We start from the raw sequence: 24,588 nt of genomic DNA on the forward strand, positions 1-24,588 counted from the left end.
TGACCGTTGCCGTGAAGTCCATCCATCAGCTGTTGTTGACAGAGCTTTTAAGACTGATACCGGCACCTTTCAGTATTTGAACTGTCGCCACCTTCAACACATAAAACATATTTCATTTATTCTGAGCTGAAGGAAAGATACAGGTGAAAGTCATAAATGTTCTGCCGTAAATATTAGCTGCTCTACAGACCTGTGTTCTCAATTCAGTCAGTACTAACACATTTAAGAGTGAGCAATCATATTAAGGCAAACACACTCTGTGGAGCAGACATTAGCAGGATGGGTTCTTTTGTGCAGCGTTTGTAGCTTCTCCATCCGTGTGTGTGTGTGTGTGTGTGTGTGTTGCACTCTCAGGTGATCTGGTTTCCTCCCACACTCCAAAGACATTCAGGGTAGATGAAGTGGAAAGTCTAAATCGCTTGTTGGTGTGAATGTGTTTGTACCCTCCCTGCCTCCGTAGACTCTGCTCCTCCTGTGACCCTCAACAGATTAAGTGGAGATATATAACTGATGGCTGGCAAATTTTTGAGTCCAACCATAACATGAACTGTAAAGAACCACAGAGACGGTAAAATAAAATGTTACGATAAAGAATCTTGTGAAGCAAAATAATTAGTTGTTTTTAATGAATGACCTCTCAATGCACACAGTATTTTGCTATTTATTGATATGAGAAATTTTTCTGATTAGATATTGCTGCTAACCACTGAAAACTGCACATCCCTTAATTTATTGATTTTGTTTATTTCAAGTTAAAGCAAAGCATTTTCTCAGCCCATAAAAAAGCACTTACCCCTCCGGCTAAATAAACCAAAGCATTTTTTAAATAGATTTTTAATGACATTGACCAACTACCCAAAAAGAGAGACAGACTGAGGGAAAATTAAAGATTACAAGACTCTACATCACTCTGGAATCTGTTGCAAACTAGTGATGTAGCAATTTAGACTGAAGATTAATCAGTTGATGTCAGTAGGAACATTCCCATGTTTCTGCGTGAATGGCGCCCTTGTCACTATCCTCTTTTCTGTGAATGGTGACCTTGTCTTTCTCCCTTTGTGTGAATGGTGCCCTTTTCTCACTGTCTCTGTGTTAACAGTGCCCTTGTCCCTCTTCTTCTCTGTGAATGTTGCTCCTTTCCCTCTCCCTCAGTGTGAATGGTGCCCTTGTTTATTGTCCCTCTGTGCAAATGGTGCCCTTGTCCCTCTCCTTTTGTTTGAACAGTGCCCTTGCTCCTCTTCTTCTCTGTGAATGTTGCTCCTTTCCCTCTCCCTCAGTGTGAATGGTGCCCTTGTTTATTGTCCCTCTTTGTAAATGGCAGCCTTGTCTCTCTCCTTCAGTTTAAATGATGGTCTTCTCACTCTCTTCCTGTGTGAACATTGCCCTTATCTCTCTCTGTGTGAATGGTGCCCTTGACCCTCCTTTCCTTTTTGCAAACAATGCCATCGACTCTTTCCCTTTGTGCAAATGGTGCCGTTGGCTGTCTTCCTATTTATAAACGTTGCATTTATTTCTCTGCCTCTGTGTGAACAGGGTCTTTGTCTCTCTCTTCCTCTGTTTAAACATTGACCTTATCTCTTACATTGTGTGAATGGTGCCCTTGACTCTCTCTGTGAACAATGCCTTTGATTCTCTTTCTCTGTGCAAATGGCGGCCTTGTCTCTCTCCTTCAGTTTAAATGATGGTCTTCTCACTCTCTTCCTGTGTGAACATTGCCCTTGTCTCTTTCCCTCTGTGGGAACATTGCCCTTATGTCTCTCACACTGTGTGAATGGTGCTCTTGACCCTCCTTTCCTTTTTGCAAACGATGTCATTGACTCTTTCCCTTTGTGCAAATGGTGCCGTTGGCTCTCTTCCTATGTACAAACATTGCGCTTATTACTCTGCCTCTGTGTGAACGGGGCCTTTGTCTCTCTCCTCCTCTGTTTAAACATTGACCTTATCTCTCTTACATTGCGTGAATGGTGCTCTTGACTTGACTCTTGACTTGACTCTGTGAACAATGCCTTTGATTCTCTTTCTCTCTTTCTCTCTTTCTCCGCCCTTGACTCCCTCCTTTTGTGTGATTGGTGCCCTAGTCTCTCTCCTTCTCTGTGTGAATGGTGTCCTTGTCTCTCTCCACCTTTGTGAATGGTGTCATTGAGCTTTTCGTCGTGTGTTTGTCTAGTCTGTTTTATTTTCAGGTATTTGTGAGAGAGAAAAGAGTTCAGTTCTTACCTGTTGTCCTTCTTATGGTTTCCTTCCCTTTTTCCCTTTCTATACCGTTTTTACCTGAACCAAAGGTCTGAAGAATGGATGGTGTCATATCCTGTAAACATTGTGAGGCACTTTGAGGCAAATTTGTCATGTGTGATTTTGGGCAATATAAATAAAACTGACCCAACTTAACTTGACAGGTACACGAGGATCAGAAGAGGCAAATTCATCCATTGAAACATAAATGCATCTTGAGTAAAGGACAGCATTATGTTTGAGCGTTACTGGCACTTCATTATGTAATCTTTTCACATCCTCTTGAATATATTAACACAACTATAATTGACGGAAACACAAATTCACACTTTATTTTGCAAAATTTTCAAAACCTTGCAGCAACATTTTATCAGGAGCATAACTGCAGCCACAGAGCAGTGATTACAGGGCATTGATTTCACTGTACAAGTGTTGTGCATCCATTTCCTCTGCCTGTACAGTATGTGTGCCACTGGTACATCTGTGGCAGAATAGTGTTTAATGATTTATACTTATATGGTCGGTCAGTGGGGTTTTTTTTATATGTGACGTGAAAGTTTTGTTTGTGTTATTGATCAGTATGTTACTACATCAATGTCGCCCAGACCAGTTCCTCCTGCACTGAAGCAATGGCATTGATTCTGACCAGGTCGGGTGGTTTGTATTGATCATTACATCACTTTGCTGGAATTATTCCCTGTAAGACACTTTATAAATATCACTGACCGTAAAAGTCATGCCCAAGTCAACAGCAGTCCATTTTCAAACTTGGCTTTACATCAAAATTGATTTAAAAAATGTGTTTCACTTGTAAACAACACTGCTGTTCTCCTTTTTCCTGCCTGAGGAACTGCTGAGTGGCTGTATGAAGGATGTGTCTGCCAGATGTTAACATGTAGAGAATTAAACAATGTGTTGTGTACTTAGATACCACTCCCTGGACAAATAAATGTAACTGCTTTACGACCTACTGTTCTTCTCTCACTGCCAGGAACTGTCTTACAATGGAAATAGTTAATACTAGCTACTGTCATCACTAGGGCTGAATTATCCAAGTCGACCGATAGTCGTCATTTAGGGCCATTAGTCGACTAGTCGCCCACATGTTTACGGCCTGTTAATGACGCTGTGGGCTAATGGGCATGTAGCTACTTCCATGTTTCAGATGATACGTCATGTTTGTAGTCGACCAATGAAGATGAGTTTACATATCACCTTGGGTTCGTCCTTCACCTTCTCAAAATGATCCCACACTTTGGATTTCCTGCCCGACATGTTATTAACTAGCCTGTGGAATAACCGCAGGTACCAGCCCTGGAGATTAACCTGACTCCTGTCTGACTGCTGAGCGTGGACACTTCCTGTGTCTGTCCTTTCACATTAAAGTCCCACATGGTCCAGTCATATAGGTTTGGATTTATTTTGGCGAGATGCAGCTCCTGATAGACTTTCACAGTTAATAGTTTTTTTTATTGTGTGTGTGTGAGACTAAGCAAACACTGAAATCTTGCCAGCTAATGACCTTTCTGGTCGACTAACGTTTGGTCGACTATTAGGGGGCAGCTTTATCTCAGTAACACAACTGAAGATTACAGATTTTTTCTTTGTCACCACGAGGAATGATTGTTTGACTCTCACCAGCTGAGTGACGCTGCTCACCTCTCTTAGCTCCAGCTCATTGCCACTCACATTTTTGTGTTTGTGGCTCCATACCTGTAAAAGCTGTGGAACGTAAACCCTTCATTCACGTCACATATACGGCCGCTGTTCTTCTTCTTTGAGTTTGCCGCTAACTGCTAACGGCTACTTTTTGAATATCCCCTGGTGGGTCACAGGCATAACATGTAAAAACATCACACCAATGTCACAATCATCCTGCCAGCTGTCCTGTTTATTCAGACATCATTTTGACATCACAGTTGAACCTTATACACAGCTCGGCAAGGCGGCATAACTGTGCGCTATTCCCACCTTAAACAGGCAGTGTGAAAGAGGCTTCAGAAATTACCTGTGATTGGCCAACATCTCCCACCAAGGCTAGACTTTCTAAAGACTGAAGAATAGGACGCACGGAAGTAGTTTACTCTCTGTCCAGTTTGATCACAATATGCTCAAAGTTTATTATTGAGTTTTTTGCCCAATGAAGCCAAAATTACAGTTTTTCTCAATTGCTGAAACACTGAAACCCACTGGCTGAACAAAGTTCGCAGTTGCCTGAACTCATTTAGCTAAGTGTGCAGTCTGTTGTCAATACCTTAAACCATTTCACATGGTAAAACACAATTTGCAGATCTCACTTAGATTTTTCAGCAGAACTCTAAACACATTCTCATTCTCAAAACACATTCTGCACTCTAATGCACATGTCATCCATACTGGTAAACACAAGTGGCAACAATCAAATACAAATCGAGAACACATGTCATTGATTAAACACAATCACTGAAAATTGATTTCACTTGTTTCAAATCATGTGACACAACCAATATAAGCCAGTTCAGAGAGCAAACAGGTTGTTGAAGGTGGGACGGAGAAAGTCAGGAGGGAAAATATTGCCTGACCCAGCCCAAAGACAAGAAGAAGCACATTGATCACATGTTTACTCCTTTGATTTTTGTATTGTATACTGTAGTACAGTGCATTGCTCAGTTGCCTGAACCCAATGATTGAATCAGTCACTCTTTTGGCAAAACAAAAAACCTGTTTAGACACAACTTGCCAACACATTTTCATTGTGATGCACCTGTGTTGCAAAATGGTGAGCACAGGTGGCAAAAGTCAAACACAGTTAAAGCACAGGTGTCACCGGTTGAACACAACAACTCAAAATTGATCACACTTGTGGCTAATGATGCGAGGGAACATATATAAGCCAGTTCAGAGAGCACTGGTTTGTGAGGCACTACAATGGATAGAAATCTGAGAGGAGGAGTTCGTGTGAGAGGTGGTCGAGGAGGTCGAGGAGGTCGAGGTGGTCAGCGAAGACAAAGAACAGTAATATCTGATGAAATCAGAGCTACTGTGATTGACCATGTTCTTGTCCATGGTATGAGCATGAGGGAGGCCGGACAAAGGGTACAACCAAACATCAGTAGATTCACTGTGTCCACCATAATCCGAAGATTTAGAGAAGAGAACAGGTAATTACCTTTTTTGACATTATAGTATGTAAATGTTGACAGCAATGACTGTATGACTATACTATATACTGTACCACAGTATACTTAAATATATGTTTCAGTACATCACTGTACCAATGTACTGTAGTATTGTAATGGAGGGTTAGTCTAACTGTTTGTAGGCCTAGTATTCCATGTATATTTTTGTAACTGCATGCTCTCTTTTTGTAGAATTGAAAGACTGCCACATGGGGGTGGGAGGACAGGTATGTTCTCCCCACACCAAGAGAACCTAATTGTCAACATGGTCCGTGAGAACAACACCATTAAACTGCGTGAAATTCAGCAGAAGATCATTGAGGACCATGTAAATTTTGAGGGTATCAACAGTGTCAGCCTCTCTACTGTTGATCGTGTCCTCAAGCGCAAGAGACTGCGCATGAAACAGCTGTACAGAGTGCCCTTTGAACGCAACTCAGACAGAGTCAAAGAGCAAAGATTCCAGTATGTACAGGTTGGTTTATATCCAGACACATTCAGTGTTGATTACTGTAAGTAGTGATTTACTGTAGTGGCCTAAATCACTTTTTCTGTATCACTTACAAAACTATATCTATTTCTACAGAGAGTTTTTCAGCTGGATGCAATGGAAAGACCCCATGAATACATCTACATGGATGAAGCTGGGTTTAATCTCACCAAAAGGAGAAGGAGAGGCCGTAGCGTGATTGGCCAGCGGGCCATTGTTGGTGTCCCTGGGCAGCGTGGTGGCAATGTCACATTGTGTGCTGCCATCAGCAATCATGGGGTTGTCCACCGTCATGCCAACCTGGGGCCCTACAACACTCACCAGCTCCTCATTTTCCTCAATCACATGCGAGATGCTCTGTTAGGGCAGCAGGATGAGCGTCCCATCTATGTTGTTGTTTGGGACAATGTGAGTTTTCACAGAGCCCTCCAGGTTAGAGAGTGGTTCAATATGAACCAAGGTTTTATCAATCTTTGCCTTCCACCGTACTCCCCTTTCCTGAACCCCACTGAAGAATTCTTCTCCTCATGGCAGTGGAAGGTATATGAACGCCAACCTTACACCAGGGTAAATCTCCTGCAAGCCATGGAACTAGCCTGTGGTGACATAGGTGTGGAGGCATGCCAAGCCTGGATACAGCATGTCAGGGGTTTTTTCCCCCGTTGCCTGGCCAGACAAAATGTGGCCTGTGATGTGGATGAAGTCCTGTGGCCTGACCCAGTACGGAGAAATGATGCTGTGGCTGAGTAATGCACTTCTCATTTGTATATTTTTGTACTTTATTTTTACGTAGGCTTACTGTATACAAGTGCTAAAGCACTTGTGCACAAGATTTCTGTTTGTTTTTGTACTGTACAAGTGCTACGTGTAAATGCACAGGATTTCTGTTTTCTGTACTTTTTTTTTTTACTATGTACAAGTGCTAAATGCACAGGTTTTTTGTTTTGCAACATGCATTTAGCCTACAGTGAACAATAAACATTTATTTCTACAGCTTCATGTCCTGAGCATTGTGTTTTCTATTTTTCTATGTAGTGTTTAGTGACTGCTCAGTAGTGTTTTTAATTTTGATTGACTCGGGGCACGATTTGACAGCATAGTTCAGTTTTGAGCACAGATTGAACTGTTTTGAGGTGAAAGTTTGGTTTTGTAAGAAGAGTCTGAGGTTTTGTGAATGTAGCTTGAAAACTGGGTTTTGTGTTCACAGTTTAGAGAAAAGGAGAGCAGCTTTCCAGAAATGTGTCTTAGCAATCGAGAAAAACTGTGAACAAATTGGTCCTGAACATCGTGCTTTCCATTTGTTTACAGTACTGACTGCTCAGTAGATTTTGACTGGTTGCAGGTTCATATCAACAAAGAACAAGAATTACAGTATCACAGAAACAAAGGACAAGTTTGTGAGATGCAGGGTACACTACTGTAAAAACAGGGGTACAAGGAGGAGGAAGAACAAAAAAAATTGCAAAGAGCAAAGCAGAATATAATTTCTGATCAATTTTGAGCTACGATGATAGAACATGTTTTCATTCATCAAAAGACAATGACGGAAAAATATGAAATTTGTTTTGAGATTAAAAATGTACTTCTCCCTGAGAACTATATGTTTTGAACAACGTGTTTTCTATTTTTTGGTGTATTGTTTACTGACTGCTTGATAGTGTATATCATTTTGATCACTTTGTTTATGATGAGAGCAGTGTTTGGTTTTGAGCACAGGTAAATCTGTTTTGAGGCGAAAGTTTCATTTTGCACGAGGAGTCAGAGGTTTTGTAAATAGTGCTTGAAGCTGAGGTTTTCTGTTTAATGTTTTCAGAAAATGGAGCAAGGTTTCAGAAATTGTGTTTTAGCAATTGAGAAAAACTGTAAACTGAAATCTCAGCTTGAATTATTTTGTCAAACAATAAATACGAATATTATTTTCTATTATAGGATATTATAGAAATGAAAATATCTGTACATAATGTTAAGTGTTTTTAGTTTAGTTAAAGTCAGTTTCCATAGTCAGGATTGTGAGGAAGAAAGCAGTGAAGTTGGAGGACTGCAGTGCAAAAAGAACAGAAGAGCGAGTGAGTGAGTGACAGGGTCACAGCAAAGAAAACTAAGTGCTGCTGAGCTTGAGGCTGAGGTGTTGGTGAAAGGAAAGTTCTATTGTGCTGAGGTGAGGGATCAGAGTGTGCAGGACCAGCGGCTTACAGGAGGTGAAGAGAGGGGGGTGAGGGGAAAGACGAGGATTAAGACAGAAGTGTTTACTGAACTGAGTGTGTAAAATGTTGGGGCTGACTGGCCTCTCCATGAATCCAGATGAAAGTGATGACCCTTTGTTGAATTCAACCCATTTAATCCACTTTAGCAGTGAAGAGGATAATGAGATTAAAGGGAAAAGGAAGGTTATGAGGAGGAATCATAAACCCGAAGGCAACTGAACCAAACGTTGGGGAAATGGTTTTTTGAAAAGAATTTTTTTAGCAAACTGCGTATCACTTTTATGTTGGTTTGCAAATCATTTTATCCAAAATGATTGTGATGATTTTAAGATTTTAATTGGATTTAATAATTTAATTGCAGTATGACAGGATCCCCTTCGGATACTGACTCAAAGAGACAAAAACAAGAGCTGAGCGAGACGTGAGACAAAGACAAAGAGAGAGTGTGAGAGGAGGACGTTTAGCTGGAGTTGAAGTGAAGCATCAATCCCATGATCCCTAATTTTCAGGCTGTCATCTCCTGTAGAGTGAAATGAAAGAGGAGAGCCGGAGTTGGAAACAAAGAAATGAGAAAAGCAGATGGATGATGCAGTCAGGAAGGATATTTTATATTTGCTATGTGACGCATGGTCTGTCGGAGTCTTTCAGGCATTAAAAACTGTCTCAAACTTTCTGGAAATTTTGCACTAATGTGTTAGACAATTTCATCCATCTAACATGTCATAGAGGAAGTTTGGAAAGTTCTGGATTTGCACAGAAGACGTCAAAGTGCCTCCCTCCAGGCAGACCGGCTGACTTTCCTCATTTGATTCCAGTCCTTCCATCACTGAATGAGCTGAGATCAAAGATCCAGTTTGTTGGATTGAGGAAACTGACAGAAATGGAACATAATATAATAAGTATGTTTTCTTTAATGCAAAGTCACCTGAAAATAAGAATCATATGTTGGCTTAGAATGAGCTGTTTACATCTACACTCCCTGGCCACTTTATTAGGAAACTGTCAGCTACCTCGTTAATGCAAATCAACCAATCACATGGCAGCAGCTCAGTGTATTTAGTCATGTAGACATGGTGAAGACGAGCTGCTGAAGTTCAAACGGAGCATCAGAATGATGAAGAAAGGTGATTGAAGTGACTCTGAACGTGGCATGGTTGTTGGTGCCAGACGGGCTGCTCTGAGTATTTACTGGGATTTTCAGCACAACCATCTCTAGGGTTTACAGAGGATGGTCCCAAAAAGAGAAAATATCCAGGAGGCCAAAATGCCTTGTTGATGCCAGAGGTCAGAGGAGAATGGCCAGACTGGTTCAAGATGATAGAAAGGCAACAGGAAGTCAAATAAGCACTGGTTCCAACCAAGGTGTGCAGAAGAGCATCTCTGAAGCAACAACACCTTGTCCAACCTTGAAGCAGATGGGCTACAGCAGCAGAAGACCACACCAGGTGCCACTCCTGTCAGCTAACAACAGGAAACTGAGGCTACAATTCACACGGGTTTTCTCACCAAAACTGGACAATAGAAGATTGGAAAAACCACATTCAGATGGAAGCATGGATCCATCCTGCCTTGTATCAACGCTTCAGGCTGCTGCTGCTGCTGGTGGTGTAATGGTGTGGGGAAGATTTTCTTAGTACCAACTGAGCATGGTTTAAACACCACAGCCTACCTGAGTATTGTTGCTGAGCGTGTCCATCCCTTTATGACCACAGTGTACCCATCTTCTGATGGCTACTTCCAGCAGGATAACGCACCATGTCACAAAGCTCACATCATCTCAAACATGACAATGAGTTCACTGTACTCCAGTGGCCTCCACAGTCACCAGATCTCAGTCCAATAGAGCACCTTTGGGATGTGCTGGAACGGGAGATTCTCATCATGGATGTGCAGCCGACAAATCTGCAGCAACTGTGTGATGAAAAAATTTTAGCCAAACTAATTTTGTTATTTTCACTATTATTCTATCTTACTATATAATAACAAAAACTCTGTGTGTGTGTGTGTGTGTGTGTGTGTGTGTGTCTGTTCCACGTTTTTCTCCTCACTGACTTGGTCAATCCATGTGAAATTTGGCACAGTGGTAGAGGGTCATGGGAGGATGCCAATGAAGCAATATTACTTCAATTGGCCAAAGGGGGGCGCTATAGCAACCCATTGAAATGTCAAACTTTGAATGGGCATATCTCATGCCCCGTATGTCGTAGAGACATGAAACTTTGCACAGAGATGCCTCTCCTCATGAGGAACACATTTGCCTCAAGAACCCATAACTTCCGCTTATATAGATTTTCCACCATTTTGAATTTTTTGAAAAACACTTCAAATGGATCTCTTCCTAGGAAGTTTGAGCAATCTGCATGAAACTGGGTGAACATAATCTAGGGAGCAATATCTAAAGTTCCCTCTTGGCAAAAGTTGGAAAACTTCCTAAAACTGAGCTTCTATAAGGCAATGAATATTGCGGAGGGCGTGGCTCATCACATAAAGGTGTAGAACATCTCAAGGGTTTCACCCATCACCACGCAACTTTGTAGGCATATGACCACACATAATCTGAGGGGACCCCTCCATTATTGAGCCCATCAAACAAAATGGGGGCGCTAGAGAGCTCATTTCTTATCTAGGCCTAACCGCCATATGGATTTTTACTAAACTTGGTAGATATGTAGAACAGGACGCCTCAAGGTGACCGGAGAAATTTAACTCTAATTGGCAACTGGGTGGCGCTATAACAACAGAAAAATGCTTCAAAATGGCTAAAATGCGACCGATCGCTGTGGCTCCCCCTGTGGACCAATGTTGGTGTTGTTTTTTTCCCAATATTTGGTATGACTACGTCATGGTATGGTATGCCGCTGCAACAAGGGCTAGCCGCACCTTTCCCATGTGAACTACCAGTGCGCCCCACTTTTAAGTCAATACAACATATAAACACTTTAACTATCTGCCTTTCAACGTGCTACCTCAACTACTAATGTACAGTTTTAGCCCACTAACTATCCCACTATTGGCAATGGTACTACTGTACTTTCAATAAAGCAATCATACTATCACATTCACAAACACTCTGTCTGAATACATTGCTCTTCTTAATGGGTTCAGTTGACTATTTAATCTGCAATTTCCTATGACCTGTATCCCAAACACACATCATGTGAAACTGGCAACTGTGCACTCAGTGGCTATGGACTAGCACATATTTGCAGTTATCCATGTGGCAAAGTATAAATATTTTCTTTGCACTGGCAACACACTCGACAGAATGATGGAGAGTACAAGAAAAATAAAGCTGCAGGTCTAGATCAATAAGGTGCAGAGGCATTTTTAGAAACTACAGGAAGGAATTTAAACTTCACAGAGATGTTATACTCTGATCTGTCAGAGCTGTCGCTGTTTTCAAACGCACACCTTTGTGCAAAATGCCCACAGCATCTCTCTTAAATGGTCACAGAGCAACACATCCACATTACAGTGGACATTTATAGTTCGTTAACTGAGCAGTAAAAGACAACATTATGCTGCATTTGGCTGGACTTTTTATGCTCTTTGTATCGTGCACTGAGCGTTTCATTCTGCACAACTTTCTCACTCTCAGAACAGCCTTATTCAGCCAGTAGTATGGGACTGTGTCTTTAATGTAAGAGATAACATCTCAAACACAGAGATACATCTCCTTTGTAGGAGATAACATCCGGTACACAGGAGATTATATTTCACACATAAAAGGCAACATCCCATATGTAGGAGATATTTTTTTCTATGGCAATGTTGGCAAAAAAAAACCTTTCTTTTTTTGTTTTTACCTCACAGACCACTCGAGTGACACGGGGATCTCGAAGTGACGTCAGTCGGTGTCACAGCCTTCTAGGAGAGAGACGGAGGGAGAGACGGAGCGGAGCAGAGGCTGGAGAGCAGCGCGTCTCCCTCAGAGGTAAGACCGGAGGACAGTGACTTCACCGGGGACACGGAGAAGGGTAAACCTGCCTAAACTCTTTGTGCACTTTAATATCTGTCACATTGGTTATTATAATACATTTTGATTTGTCATTCACTGCTTATGTTTAAGTGTTTCTAATGTTTCTAATACGCGCTTTTTAATGTTGTGAAATAAAAGTGAGTTAACCAACTTTCCCGACAAGAAGAATTTATGATGTGTGGCTAAATCATTCTAATTTGCTCTTACAGGCTTAGTTTTTGTCAGTTTATGTGTTCATGATACATGTCATATAGAAAGATTAAAAAAGACGTAGTCTGATCTAGTTCTGCCTGTCGAGCGCTGACACCTGGACATATGGTGTCTCTTCATCGACTCCAGGCTGCTGACAGTAAAAGCTGCACCTGTTGTCTGCTGAAGCACATTCACTCAGTCTCCTGTGATGTTTCAAATGTGTGCAAGGCAACTAATTGATGTCCACATCTCTCTGTTGTCCAGGTCTAGGGACGCGCCACTCGTGCGTAAATCCTTGGCGCGGTCTCCGGAGCGCACATGAAGCACGGAAAGAAAACATCACCACCCGAGACCATAAATAACCATCGTTAACCTTATCTTGGGCACGTTCAGCCTATAAAACTTATTTAAATTATCTGCAACCGGGGGAGGAGAGAATCAGAGGAGGAGGAGGGAGGATATCTTTGGCGAGGATAAATTCAACACCGGCAGACTGGAGGTGATTTGGAGCCCGACATAAGAACAGCAAAGTGACGGGATGGATCCGAGTGGAGATACACAAACTGTCAGATGTTTGTGAAGAGCTGGAAAGCTGCGACACAAAGCTGAGAGTGGAGCGCTCATTCAGTGAGCATGAAGCGGAGCGTCTGGCGCGTTTTCACGGGGACGCCAAACAGATCCACGTTGTTCCACGGACGAACTCTCCTAAGGTGACATTTTCTCCGGAGAAACTCCATCTGACAGGATTATTATTTAAGCATTTGGCTTCCTTGCGTCACTCTGTAAGTGTCTGTCCAGTGTAAATCGGGGAGGTAAGAGCGCATGAGAACAGCTGCTTTTTGTAACATCACAGAAACTGAAACAAAAGTGAAACTAATGACTCTAAATTAACAAGTGTGCCCGCTCTTATCTTCTCAGTGACTTGCTGGTGGTCCCTGGACCTCAGATTGAGAACTGCTGCTCTAAAGACTGGGCTGTTCTCTGTGGTCTGCGAGTGGTCAGAGGCTGAGCTTGTTTGCTGAACTGTGCATTACTAACTTTTAAGGCTCACTGACAAATGACTGGTGTGTCCTGTGTGGGAAGGTGTCTAAAACGGAAAACAAAGACAGTGATGTTGTTCTTAAAAACTGATATTTAATTATTTGACATCAGTGTATATTTGTCTCAAAATACTCAGAGACTCTTAGCGTCTCTTCAAACATGGAAAATGCGTCAGTGCCCATCGGTGCACTGCCGGTCTGCAACGACTCTGTGGACTTCTACTCAGGAAACCGCACTGACCTGAACTGTACTCCTCCCCCTGAGTTTTACTTCTACGCTGACCTTTATGTCATTTTACCAGTCATCTACTCTGTGATCTGCGCAGTGGGGCTGACAGGCAACACGGCTGTCATCTATGTAATCCTCAAAGCCCCCAAGATGAAAACAGTCACCAATATGTTCATCCTGAACTTGGCCATTGCCGATGATTTGTTCACTTTGGTGTTGCCGATCAACATTGCTGAACACTTGCTACACTACTGGCCTTTTGGTGAGGTTTTGTGCAAAGTCATCCTCAGCATAGACCACTACAACATCTTCTCCAGTATCTATTTCCTGACAGTTATGAGCATTGACCGCTACCTGGTCGTTTGGGCCACGGTGAGGTCCAAGCGCATGCCTTACCGCACCTACCGTGCAGCCAAAATCATCTCATTATGTGTCTGGATCCTCGTCATCCTCATCGTCATGCCTTTCACTGTTTTCGCCGGCGTCTACACAGACCCCAATGATGGGAGGAAGAGCTGCGTGCTCAGCTTCCCCAGCCCTGAGAGTTTGTGGTTCAAAGCAAGCCGGATCTACACGCTCATCCTGGGCTTCGCCATTCCGGTCTCAACCATCTGTATCTTATACACCATGATGCTCTACAAGCTGAGGAACATGCGGCTCAACAGCAACGCCAAGGCGCTGGACAAGGCCAAGAAGAAAGTCACCATCATGGTGTTTATCGTCTTGGCCGTCTGCTTGTTCTGCTGGACGCCGTTCCACCTCAGCACCATAGTTGCTCTGACGACCGACCTGAGGACCACGCCACTCCTCATCGGGATCTCCTACTTCATAACCAGCTTGAGCTACGCCAACTCCTGCCTCAACCCGTTCCTCTACGCCTTCCTGGACGACAGCTTCAGGAAAGCTTTCAAGAAGATGTTGGAATGTAGACCGGCCTGAATGTACGACACATGAAAGCTGTCGCAGATGTTTGCAGAGTCTTACTGAGTGAGAACAGACTGTGGTGGAAGGACACGACTGGAAAAATCTGGGTTTGAATTTTAACTCTCAGTGTATGTGATGCAGATTTAATATGTGTATGGTTTGGTTAAAGCTGCACTGGGCAATACTGTTTGCACATGATAGCAATAGGTAGTACGACCCTATGATTCCCACGATGCGAAAAACACGGATGTAATCGTAGAATATGACAATAAAAAGTTAAATCAGCTGTAAAACGCAGAAAATCATGGAATTTGCCAAACTGTGGATGCAGTTTGTAAAAAACAGGGTTTTCCCTACCTTGATAAGTGTTTCGTAGCACCTAAGATGATTAGACAGGGAAAATACTATTCTGATTTGTCACTGTGTCATTTACAGGCTCCTTGCTTCTCTCCTCCTGCACACACACACACACACACACTGGGTGGAAAAATTTCTGAGCTGTATACACCCAGCTTATCAGGCTCATCTGCAGAACTTCGCCCTGCACTCTCTCAGACTTTAACATCAGCTAGTTTGACCACGAAGTTGCGAGTGACAGAGTTGCGAGTCATAGCGTCTGATGTTTCTGCAGTCACTCACATCTTTTCTGTCAAATGCATTTAAATGGCCCAGGATGCACATATGATAACTTTTGTTTTTCAAGTGTTACAAAGTAAAATTACATGTATGGAAATCAGATTACATTCACAGAGAGAAAAACAGTTCCCTGCTCTCCTTATGAATTAAGAAATCCAATCAATTGTAAGCAAGATTACTTAATTTTTTTATGTTGGGTGGACAGCGTTACTGTTGGGTCCTGCAGTCAATCAAAAGGCTGAGCACTTCACCAGTAGCAGCTAAACTGAGAGCAGAGCAACATGAAGCTCAGATGTGGAGCTTTTATTTTTTAACAAGAGGATGGTTTTGTTTTTTAACTGTATCAAAGCACTTTACTGATATTAAAAAAGTCGTACAATGTTTCATTACATCAATTTTATTGATATTAATTACATTTTTATTATTTTTATATTGAATAGTTTAAATTTTATGTATCTATCACGTGATTGTCAGGCCCAACCTGAATCTGCAGATTTTTGAATTGTGTTCAGCGGTGATCCAAAATGCAGAATTCTGCAGACTTTTTTTTCGTTTGCTCGTAATGTGATAAATATTAATTTATGATAACAATGGTTTTTGAACAAAAATAACCTCACATAATACAGTCAAATCTAAAATGGCCTCAAGCAGGCTAAAAGAACAACTGTCGATTTTAGAAACTTTGAATCAGAAGGTTCATTTATTCATGCATACTTACAAAAAAATTTAAACATTTGTTGGAAAAGTTAATCAACAAAATGTGGGACACATGGCCATTAACAACCCAGTCTCACTCCTGTTGAAATGTGGCGCTTGGGCACTGACTTGCAGCATCAGACACTGACGAAAAAAGCTGTCCCTTAACATCGACAAGATGTGCAGCTGGTCGCCGTTATAGTTTAATGGCGTACGGCGGTGTCAGGGGGAAACACAGCAAAACATGAATGAAAGCTAAGGCGCAGAAAGTCCGAGTGGATGGGTCAAACAACCACTGACTGTTGAGCTGATTGGGTGTCACTGTAGAGTCATCACTTCCTGTGGGCGGAGACTATCTCCTGCCAGCACCAGTGGTTTTTGTCACAGCTGGACTGTTTGTATTTTTGCAGAATTTGCCTAGTGCAGTTTTTATGGCTCTGAGAGCACAGTGTGTGTGTGTGTGTGTGTGTGTGTGTGTGTGTGTGTGTGTGTGTGAGTGAGAGAGAGAGAGAGAGAGAGAGAGAGTCATTAAAGTTAATAGAAAGGGGCAGTGCTGCTGCAGTAGGTAATGATAATGGTCGACATACAGGACAATAACTGCATTAAGAAAAACAACAGCTCGTTAAGCAGTAACTTTCATCAGAATTGCCTATCATCACTGCGTCTGAAGAACTGGCCGTGAAATCTGTTTTCCAAGTTAAGACTGCAATTATAGTGTCAGCCCTTTTTTCACGACGGTAAAAAATCCAATTATGAGGCAGCGAGCTGAGCCGGGTTGCTGGAAACAGTCGTGACCTTCACTGGACTCCGTCTGAACAGAGGAGCGCCTCTGAAAGGTGGAGAAAATACAGTTCAACACAGTGTCATTGATTTGCACGCTGTCAATCAAATCAACATCATGCGAACAGTCAGGGTTGGAGGGGAGCAGGATGCACGTCAGGGGATGACGGGTGATCGTCCGTCACAAAAACTGAAGAGAAAAAGTTTTTAGAATCAAAACTAGTGGGACTTGAGAAATGTTGTGTGATCATGTATGCAAACACTTAAACTGCCTTTAAATGACGTTGTGTTTTGAGGAATCTCAAAGGAACCAAATGATGCATTTTGTGGATTGCTTTTTGAGTTCTGTTTTTTGGGGGGCAAATAAGCAGGTTACAGAGATCCATTTGCAAAATATGATCTGAACAATGAAAAGGTTGAGGTCTTTAAATGATGGTACTGTTTGGATGAAGATGTTCTTGTACACATTATTTTTCTCCAGAATGTATATGAACCACTTAAGAAATGAAAAAGGAACCTTACCAACCCTGACAACAGTACTGTAGGCCTGATACGAGACAGGCATGGGACAGGAGGGCTATGTAAAATGTAATGTTTTTCGTCACCTCTTATTTTTTTGTAAGCTTGTGTCGCCCCCTGCTGTCAACAGGGTGGTGCTACCTTAACATGCAGCCAGAGCCATTTACAGAGTTTGTGCAAAGACTCACCTGAGGGGAGTTACACAGTTTCACACATCGTGTGTCAGTGTCTGTGACATCTATAAAGATTATCTACAATTTCTGTTTTCATTTCATGGAGATTTGTGAACAGCATCTTTTCTCATATCTTGCATGTCATCAGTTAATTCCCAGCTGTAAAGTCTTTTTTAAGAGTCTCTGCAGTTCAGTGAGATTCACGATCTTCCTGTGCACATTCAGCATTTATCTCCACCCAGAGTTCCTGTGTACAGTTAAACACACGAAGACGTTGAAAACATGATGGCATTGTGCCACGGAGAGGAAACAACAGATGGATTTGAGGCCTCACAGCGTGAAGTTACAGTATCAATTAAAGGAGATACATGTGGGTAAGAAACCCGCAAAGAAAACTATTTTCAGAAATAATATAATTTGATAAGATGTATGAGTATATGGGACACCTACATTTGGTAGCTTGCAAGAGATCTGTAGGACTTCAAGCAGGGTGTCCGAACTTTTTTGAATGCGGCCCAGATAAGATAATGTCAAAATGCCTGGGGGCCAGCTGCTGCTTGCATCACATACAGATGAGACAAACTCAACAGTGAAAAAGAGTTTACACGACTTTACACCTGTTAGCTGTAGCCATGTCTGCTGCCTCACAGGAAATGTCTGCTGTACTTTTGCTTCTTTATTGTCTGTTAATGAAAACAACTCAGTCCTGTCTGTGTAAGTCCTACTTGGTGCATGTCTACAAACTGCTGACAAAAAAATGCAAAGAGATCTTGTTTGATTAATCAGTACTGCGTGGTGGGCCACATTTTTAACAGCAAGCCATAGACCATTAAAAATCATGCCGTGGGCCACAATTGGCACCCGGGCCAGACTTTGGACATGCCAGACTTAAAGGAATACTTGACCCACAAAATAACCACTTGTATATCAGTTACCGACTGTATGTTACAAACAATTTGTTAAGAAAACTTTGCTTTTCTCGCTTTCCTCCATGGCGAATGGAGAATCCAAAAAGACAAACATTTTTTACATCTGTGGACAAACTGTCACACAACCCGTGCAGTATATCCCAAGTCTCATTTATCCAGTCTTAGGATCAGTGCTTTCCAAACACATGCATTTCCAGCAAAACAACCCGTCAGTACAAACAGTCTCATGCCTGGGCCGATGTTCGAACTCTCCTCAAGCACAGCTCATATGCATGCGTGTGCTCAGAGAGCGCCACCTGTGGTGTTTTATAGTGTGTTTGGGAAGAACTGAGCATACGAGTAGATTAATGAGTTTGTGAACAGATGCTTTGATATAGTTTTGCTGTTGTTAAACTCAGTCGCTGTTTACTTCAGTACATGAAGAATGTTTGCTTTTTTTGGATTCTTCATTCACTGTGGAGGCAAACAAAGCTTTATTCACAAATTCAGGGTTAAACACGGTGTTGAATTGATATGTAAATGACCCTTTGGCTGGTGACACATTCTTTTAAATGCATTTATTTGATGTTTTCTTAATTGAAAAATGATTTACGGTCTTTACCACCATAGCTATGTAATGTGTTTGAAGCTTCCTCTGGGTGCTTGAACGTTGCACACAAAACAACTTCATGCTCAAATCTAAAAGAGGGATTCAAAAATCTTTTGAGACTTTTGAGAGGTGGAAAAAAAAAGATTTAAGGCTATGGTTTAAGATTTATTTTAGATTTGACCAACCAGTAAGATGTAATCAGATTACTCACTAATTTCCACTGTTGTTGCTGCTGCTCTCTGCAGTATCTTTTATAAATTTCCACAATGACAATTCTACCTTTGAAACGTGTACATGCAGGTAACACGTAGATGATGCAACGTTTAATCACCAGTAACAAACATGCTGCATTTAAACTCTTGATTTTAACTTTGATTTGACCATAATTTTCTTTTCTTTTAAATCAAATTGTAACATTTTTTTTTGTTTCTGCTTGTCCCAGCACGTCACTGCTGGCATGTGATGCTCTTATTGAGACTATACCATGCCGTCAAACAGAAATACTCAGATAAATGTCAACATGTGTCATTTTATGAACATTTCTCCAAACATTTGGTTTCTTTGGTTATTTGAGATCTGTTTTGTGAAGCCTGACAAAACACATTTTTGTGAAGAAGGATAAACAGTTAGATCTTGTGCTCATTTATCCGTCATTTATCTTCTGTCTCCAGTGTTGTACAATTTAACAGTGCAGAATATTACAGTCAGTGTACAAACAAACTTCTTTAAATTCTTTGAATGCTTTTGAATATTACACACTATGCGCTTTAAAATGTAAATCTTCACAGTGACAGTGTAACTCCTCTGATGGCTATGAAATGAGCAAACACCACTTCCTGTCATAGATGACATCAGCTTGCAGCAGCAGTTTAGTGAGTATGTGATTAAACATCAGCTTCGTCTGTATGGCTCTGACTGCAACAACAGAAACTGTTGTGTATTTCCTGCTGTACATAGATCAGTTCTTTTGCCATTTAACTGTACAGTCATAGGAATGTAAAGTCAAATATTCTTCATAATAAAAAACTGGTGTGACACAAATGAGAACTGTTGTAAAATTTGAGTTAAATATTCTGAATCATTGTCTTTTATGCAGCCTGTAATTAAGAAGTATGACATCTGATATTTGTGTAAATGTTTCATGTCTGTCAATCCCTGTTAATGAGTTCATAAATATAAGTTTATTTTCCCACTGGTACTCATGTGTTTTTGATATTTTAGAGTCGACGTTTTGTTTGACAGACACAAATACATAAATGTGCAGAAGTTTTCACTGACAGATTTTTACTGTGCTGATGCGCATATAAAAAAAATAAAAAGACAAATGTATTATTGTTACAATCTGTATCATCAGTGGTTTGGGCTGATGTCAGGGTCACTGAACAGATTCATTACATGGGCGACTACATCAGCGATCAGCTGCAGAGCAGCAGGACGGATTAGTGTTGAGATCTTCTTGTCAGAAAAGGTCAGAGATTCAATCTGCTGAGCTGGCCTTAAATGCACCAGAAGGGTGATGATGCACTGCAGCAGACACTGAGTGGCTGCTTTACAGTAAGATGGATGCATCTCCAAACAAGAAGCAAAATGAATGCATTAATCAGTGTTTTTATATTAACAACAATTCAAATGAATGATTAATGCAAACAAAGAGTGCAACCTAGAAACAGAGAGAGACAACTGTTTGCTCTGAATATACAAAAGTAGATCAAAACCTCGTGGAGAACAGGAAACAGCAGGAAGACAATCCAGGCAAATATTAAAACCCTTTATTGTAGTGGCAAAATCATAAAAGAGCCAACATGTTTTGACCACTGCAGGTCTGTGTCAGGGCTTTAAAAATCCAGTAGAGTGCAACCTTCCTGCAACTAAATGCCAAGCACAGAACAGCAGACAGAGAGTTAGCCACTAGCTGGTGAAGGAGGTGGAACATCTCGCAGCTAAAGATGTTTTAGGTGCTGGTGGAGACCAAACCAGAGATGAAAGCAGAGTTAAAGGTCTCGTGTGGAGGATTTAGTGGCATCTAGCGATGATTTGCAGATTGCAACTGACTCCCGTGTGCCACGCGTGTAGGACAGTGATATTCAGGTTGCAGCCTGTCGGCCAAATCTGGCCCGCAATATGGTGACTGGTGACCAGACACCAACACCAAAAGCTTTCACGGTGTTATGATACACTGCTAGGTGGCATCAGTTTGTGACACAGCTGATGGGAACCTTTTGCAGTGATATGATACGCTGCTGTTTGGCCAGACGGCACTATCGCAGTAGTATGACATGCATGGGGGCAGTGTCGGTTCATAACACAACCAGATGGAGGTTGTTGCAGCAATATGATGAGGCGCTGGATGGTGTCAGTTTGAAACTCTGTAACAATGTAGTATAAAGATCTGTAAAGTCCCTTTACAGTGGGCGGGAGGTGTTGGTGGATGGGTCCAACAAACCATGGACTTTCACTCAGGAGCCCAGTGCTTGACCAGCTGGCGTTGGTAGGTGGAGGTCGCACTAAGTTACGTTATGATGCATTCATACTGTACTCCTTAAAAATTAGTACTGGGCAAAGTAAATTATAGCGTACTCTTGAGGTGTTTAATGTCATCTTGTAAAATGTAGGTTTTGGTGAGAAGTGTGAATAAATTGTTGATATTTTCACCGCAGTATAGAATAAATATTAGACAGGGAGTTATGATATATCATACATAGTGAAAAGGACTTTGATGCAGTTTTTAATATGTTTTTCATGTGAAAAAAGGATATTTTAAAAAATATAATTGAATTTGTGCTTATTCAAAGGAAGTGCAGTGAAGTATTATTTTTTTTATAATGAGGATGTTTTCCTGGCACAAAAGGGGAAATAAACAGCATCAGCACTGGCCCGCACTTTCACAATAGATGCATCCTTATTAAATATGAATCTGTTGCTAACATTACAAGATTTTGGTATCAGAAGTGCTTGTTTACATTTTTAGTTTGAATAGTGTATGTCTGACCATGATTTAGCTTTATATTAGTTTTTTTAAAATTTAATCTGCATTCATATGCAGATATCTGTTTATAGAGATTAGCCCAAATGTCGTCTGGACCTACAAAAAGTTGCTAATCAGACTTAAAATAATGCCCGACACACAGAAAAGGAAGTCTTGGCACAGATATCTAACCCTTATCCTTATATCTGCTGGGGACACCAGACCTGAAAATATTGTCCATTGCCCTCAGAGGCTTATTGTCATCAGACCGATAGGTGATTGGTTCTGAGGTTGCTGCTTGTTCCTTTTTGGTTTCTACATTTGTCTTTAATGTGTTCTGGGTATTAAAATGGACCCTCATCTGAACAAGGGCACTCCTGACATGTATCCCGTATACACTATGGACAGTATATAAGAATGATGAATGATTTGATTTTATTTTAGTGTCATGCCACTTAGTGGCCCATCCCCCACGGGATTATATGACACCTTTGCAAAACAAAATAACAATATACATTTCATATTTCATTACATAAGTTAAATTTCCAGTTGTGCTGCTCAAGGTAGGTAGGTACTTTATTAATCCCCTTGAGGAGAAATGTCAGCGCCACAGCAGCCAATAGAAACAATACAAAACAAGAGACAATAAAAACACAAGTCATATTATAAAAATACTAACAAAAACACAGTGACACAAGGTGCAAGCAGTAGAAACCAAAGTGCAGACTGTCCGTAGGAAACAGAAAAGGGAGAGGGGGGAGGTCAGCACATGGATGAGTTGTAAAGTCTTAAGGCAGTGGGCAAAAAGGAGCGTCTGTGTCTCTCTGTGGAACACCGAGGCAGGATAAACCGGTTGGTCAAAGAGCTTCTCTGCCTGGTCAGGGTGTCATGTAGTGGGTGGGAGGGGGTGTCCATGATGGTCAAAAGCATCTGTAACATCCTCCTTTCAGTCACCACGCTCACTGGATCTAATCTGGTCCCAAGGACAGACCCGATTTGATAACAACAGCAACAGAAAACCAATTTACAGCAGTACAAAAGTAAAGTTATACATCTACTGATACAATGCTCCCTTTCTCATATCCCAAGCTTTCTCCAAATACTTTGCCAGCCCAAATATTTCTTTTTCAAACAGCCAAGTCAGTCGTTGTGAATCATCCGCATTTATCCAATCTACCTTAATCTTTGTATTACTAAACAACTCTTCGCGGATCTTCCAATAAAAAGGACAGTACAAGACAAAATGATACTCATTTTCTACTTCTTTAAGGTCACACATTGAGCAGATTGGACTGTCTTCTTCCAACCCTACATACCTCCCAGTTTCAATATGAAGTGGCAATATGCCTGCTCTAATCTGTGCACAGAGTGATCTTTGTTTCTTTGACAGGTTATACAGAGCATAGTTTTCAATAAAGTACTCATATTTCATGTCACGGTAGGTACGTAGCTTTGGTTTACTCCAAATCTCATCTGCCCACTGTTGCTGAACCTCATAAAGCAGCCTTTCCTTTAAAGTCACAATGTCAGTTTTCTCTGTTCTGAGGAATACTTGTTCATATCCATTATTACAAAACAAATCACACGTATCCATTATCCAAGGTCCATTCCGTTGTATGTCCCATTTGAATATTTTTTTTGCTAATCTATTATCATCCATATTGAGTAACCTATTCCATAATCTGGCAGCCCAAACCTTCCAACGGACTTCACTGGGTTCCCAGCCCGTATCCCCTGTGACCACCAGCATTGGAATATATCTGTGCACACTCAAACAATATCGAATGGCCTGATTATGTACAGCTGCACTCTTAGGATAACCACCATGACCCCAGATCCCAGCCCTGTAGTCCAGGACTGGACAGACACAAGCCTGAAAAAAGTTTGGTCTATGTAAGGAAACCAATATCTTTGAGTATCTTAATTTAGCCAATAACTCCCCCTAGTGCTCTACCTGCCGATTCAGAAAGGACTGTTGTGCCTTGAACAAAATTCATGTACTCATCTACATAAAGACCCAAGTATTTATAAGAGCGAACAAAATTAATTTATATATATGTGCAGGATGAGACGTATCCTGAGTACTGAGAGGAGGATGGTTAAATCCACCTTTGACATCTCTTTGTTTTTCTCTAGAAAGCACTGCCAGGAAAACAGCTATTTTTTCCTTCTGTCAGACTCATGTAGTCTGTGTTGAATCGTTCTCCCTTCATAAATTTTACCTTTCTCCATGTCTCTCTCTTTTTATGAATTCTTTATTTCATTCTCTCTCTCTGTCTCTCTTTCTCTCTGTCAGTGTGGTGTAAACAGTAACACATGACACTGTTTCCACTTTAAACGGTGCTGGAGTTAAATGGGACCACGGTGACTCAGGATATCAGACAGACACTTGGCTACATCACATGTCAGCATGAAGGGATAATACGTTTCATTCACCCCCCAACTATTAAAAGCAAATTCCTTTCGGATGGAGCGGAAATCCAGCTGTTTGAGTCGAACTGTCAGAAACATGTCTGCTTTATGTCCTTCTCTCACAGCTTTAAGTAAGTGTGTGTGTGTGTGTGTGTGTGTGTGTGTGTGTGTGTGTGTGTGTGTGTGTGTGTGTGTGGCTTTGTCTGAAAGAATATGGCTTGAGCACCTCCAAGTGGTCAGTTTGATGAGGAGATTTAAAAAATGTTCAATTCAGTGTTTGTGATACTTAGAGTGACCTTGTGACCTTATAGCCACTAGAGGGCAGTGTTGGTTCGTGTAGAGCCTCCTAGTGTGTGTGTGTGTGTGTGTGTGTGTGTGGACCCTGAGGCTGACTTGTGTTGGCACCACTCCGGTCCATGGAGCGTCAGATGTGGTGAGTGA

General features: G+C 41.4%; 1 protein-coding gene across 2 annotated transcripts; it reads left to right on the forward strand.

Annotated features, from left to right (window-relative positions):
- The first annotated feature begins 11,922 nt into the window (after positions 1-11,922).
- npbwr2b (neuropeptides B/W receptor 2b) lies at positions 11,923-19,992 on the forward strand. Of its 2 annotated transcripts, XM_049582191.1 has the most exons (3): positions 11,923-12,061; positions 12,520-13,067; positions 13,174-19,992. In XM_049582191.1, exon 3 carries the CDS (start codon positions 13,456-13,458, stop codon positions 14,461-14,463), a length of 1,008 nt encoding a protein of 335 aa, XP_049438148.1. In that variant the 5' UTR covers positions 11,923-12,061; positions 12,520-13,067; positions 13,174-13,455; the 3' UTR covers positions 14,464-19,992. The 2 variants fall into 2 exon arrangements, with proteins under 2 accessions (XP_049438148.1, XP_049438149.1); XM_049582192.1 differs by having other exon boundaries at positions 11,927-12,018; positions 12,520-19,992.
- The last annotated feature ends 4,596 nt before the right edge of the window (positions 19,993-24,588 follow it).

The sequence above is a fragment of the Epinephelus fuscoguttatus genome, linkage group LG7, assembly GCF_011397635.1.
Source record: "Epinephelus fuscoguttatus linkage group LG7, E.fuscoguttatus.final_Chr_v1".
NCBI lineage: Eukaryota > Metazoa > Chordata > Actinopteri > Perciformes > Serranidae > Epinephelus > Epinephelus fuscoguttatus.

Bases quoted from the DNA above. Each gene is read 5' to 3' on its own strand.
- npbwr2b (XM_049582191.1), top strand. From the start codon at position 13,456: ATGGAAAATGCGTCAGTGCCCATCGGTGCACTGCCGGTCTGCAACGAC.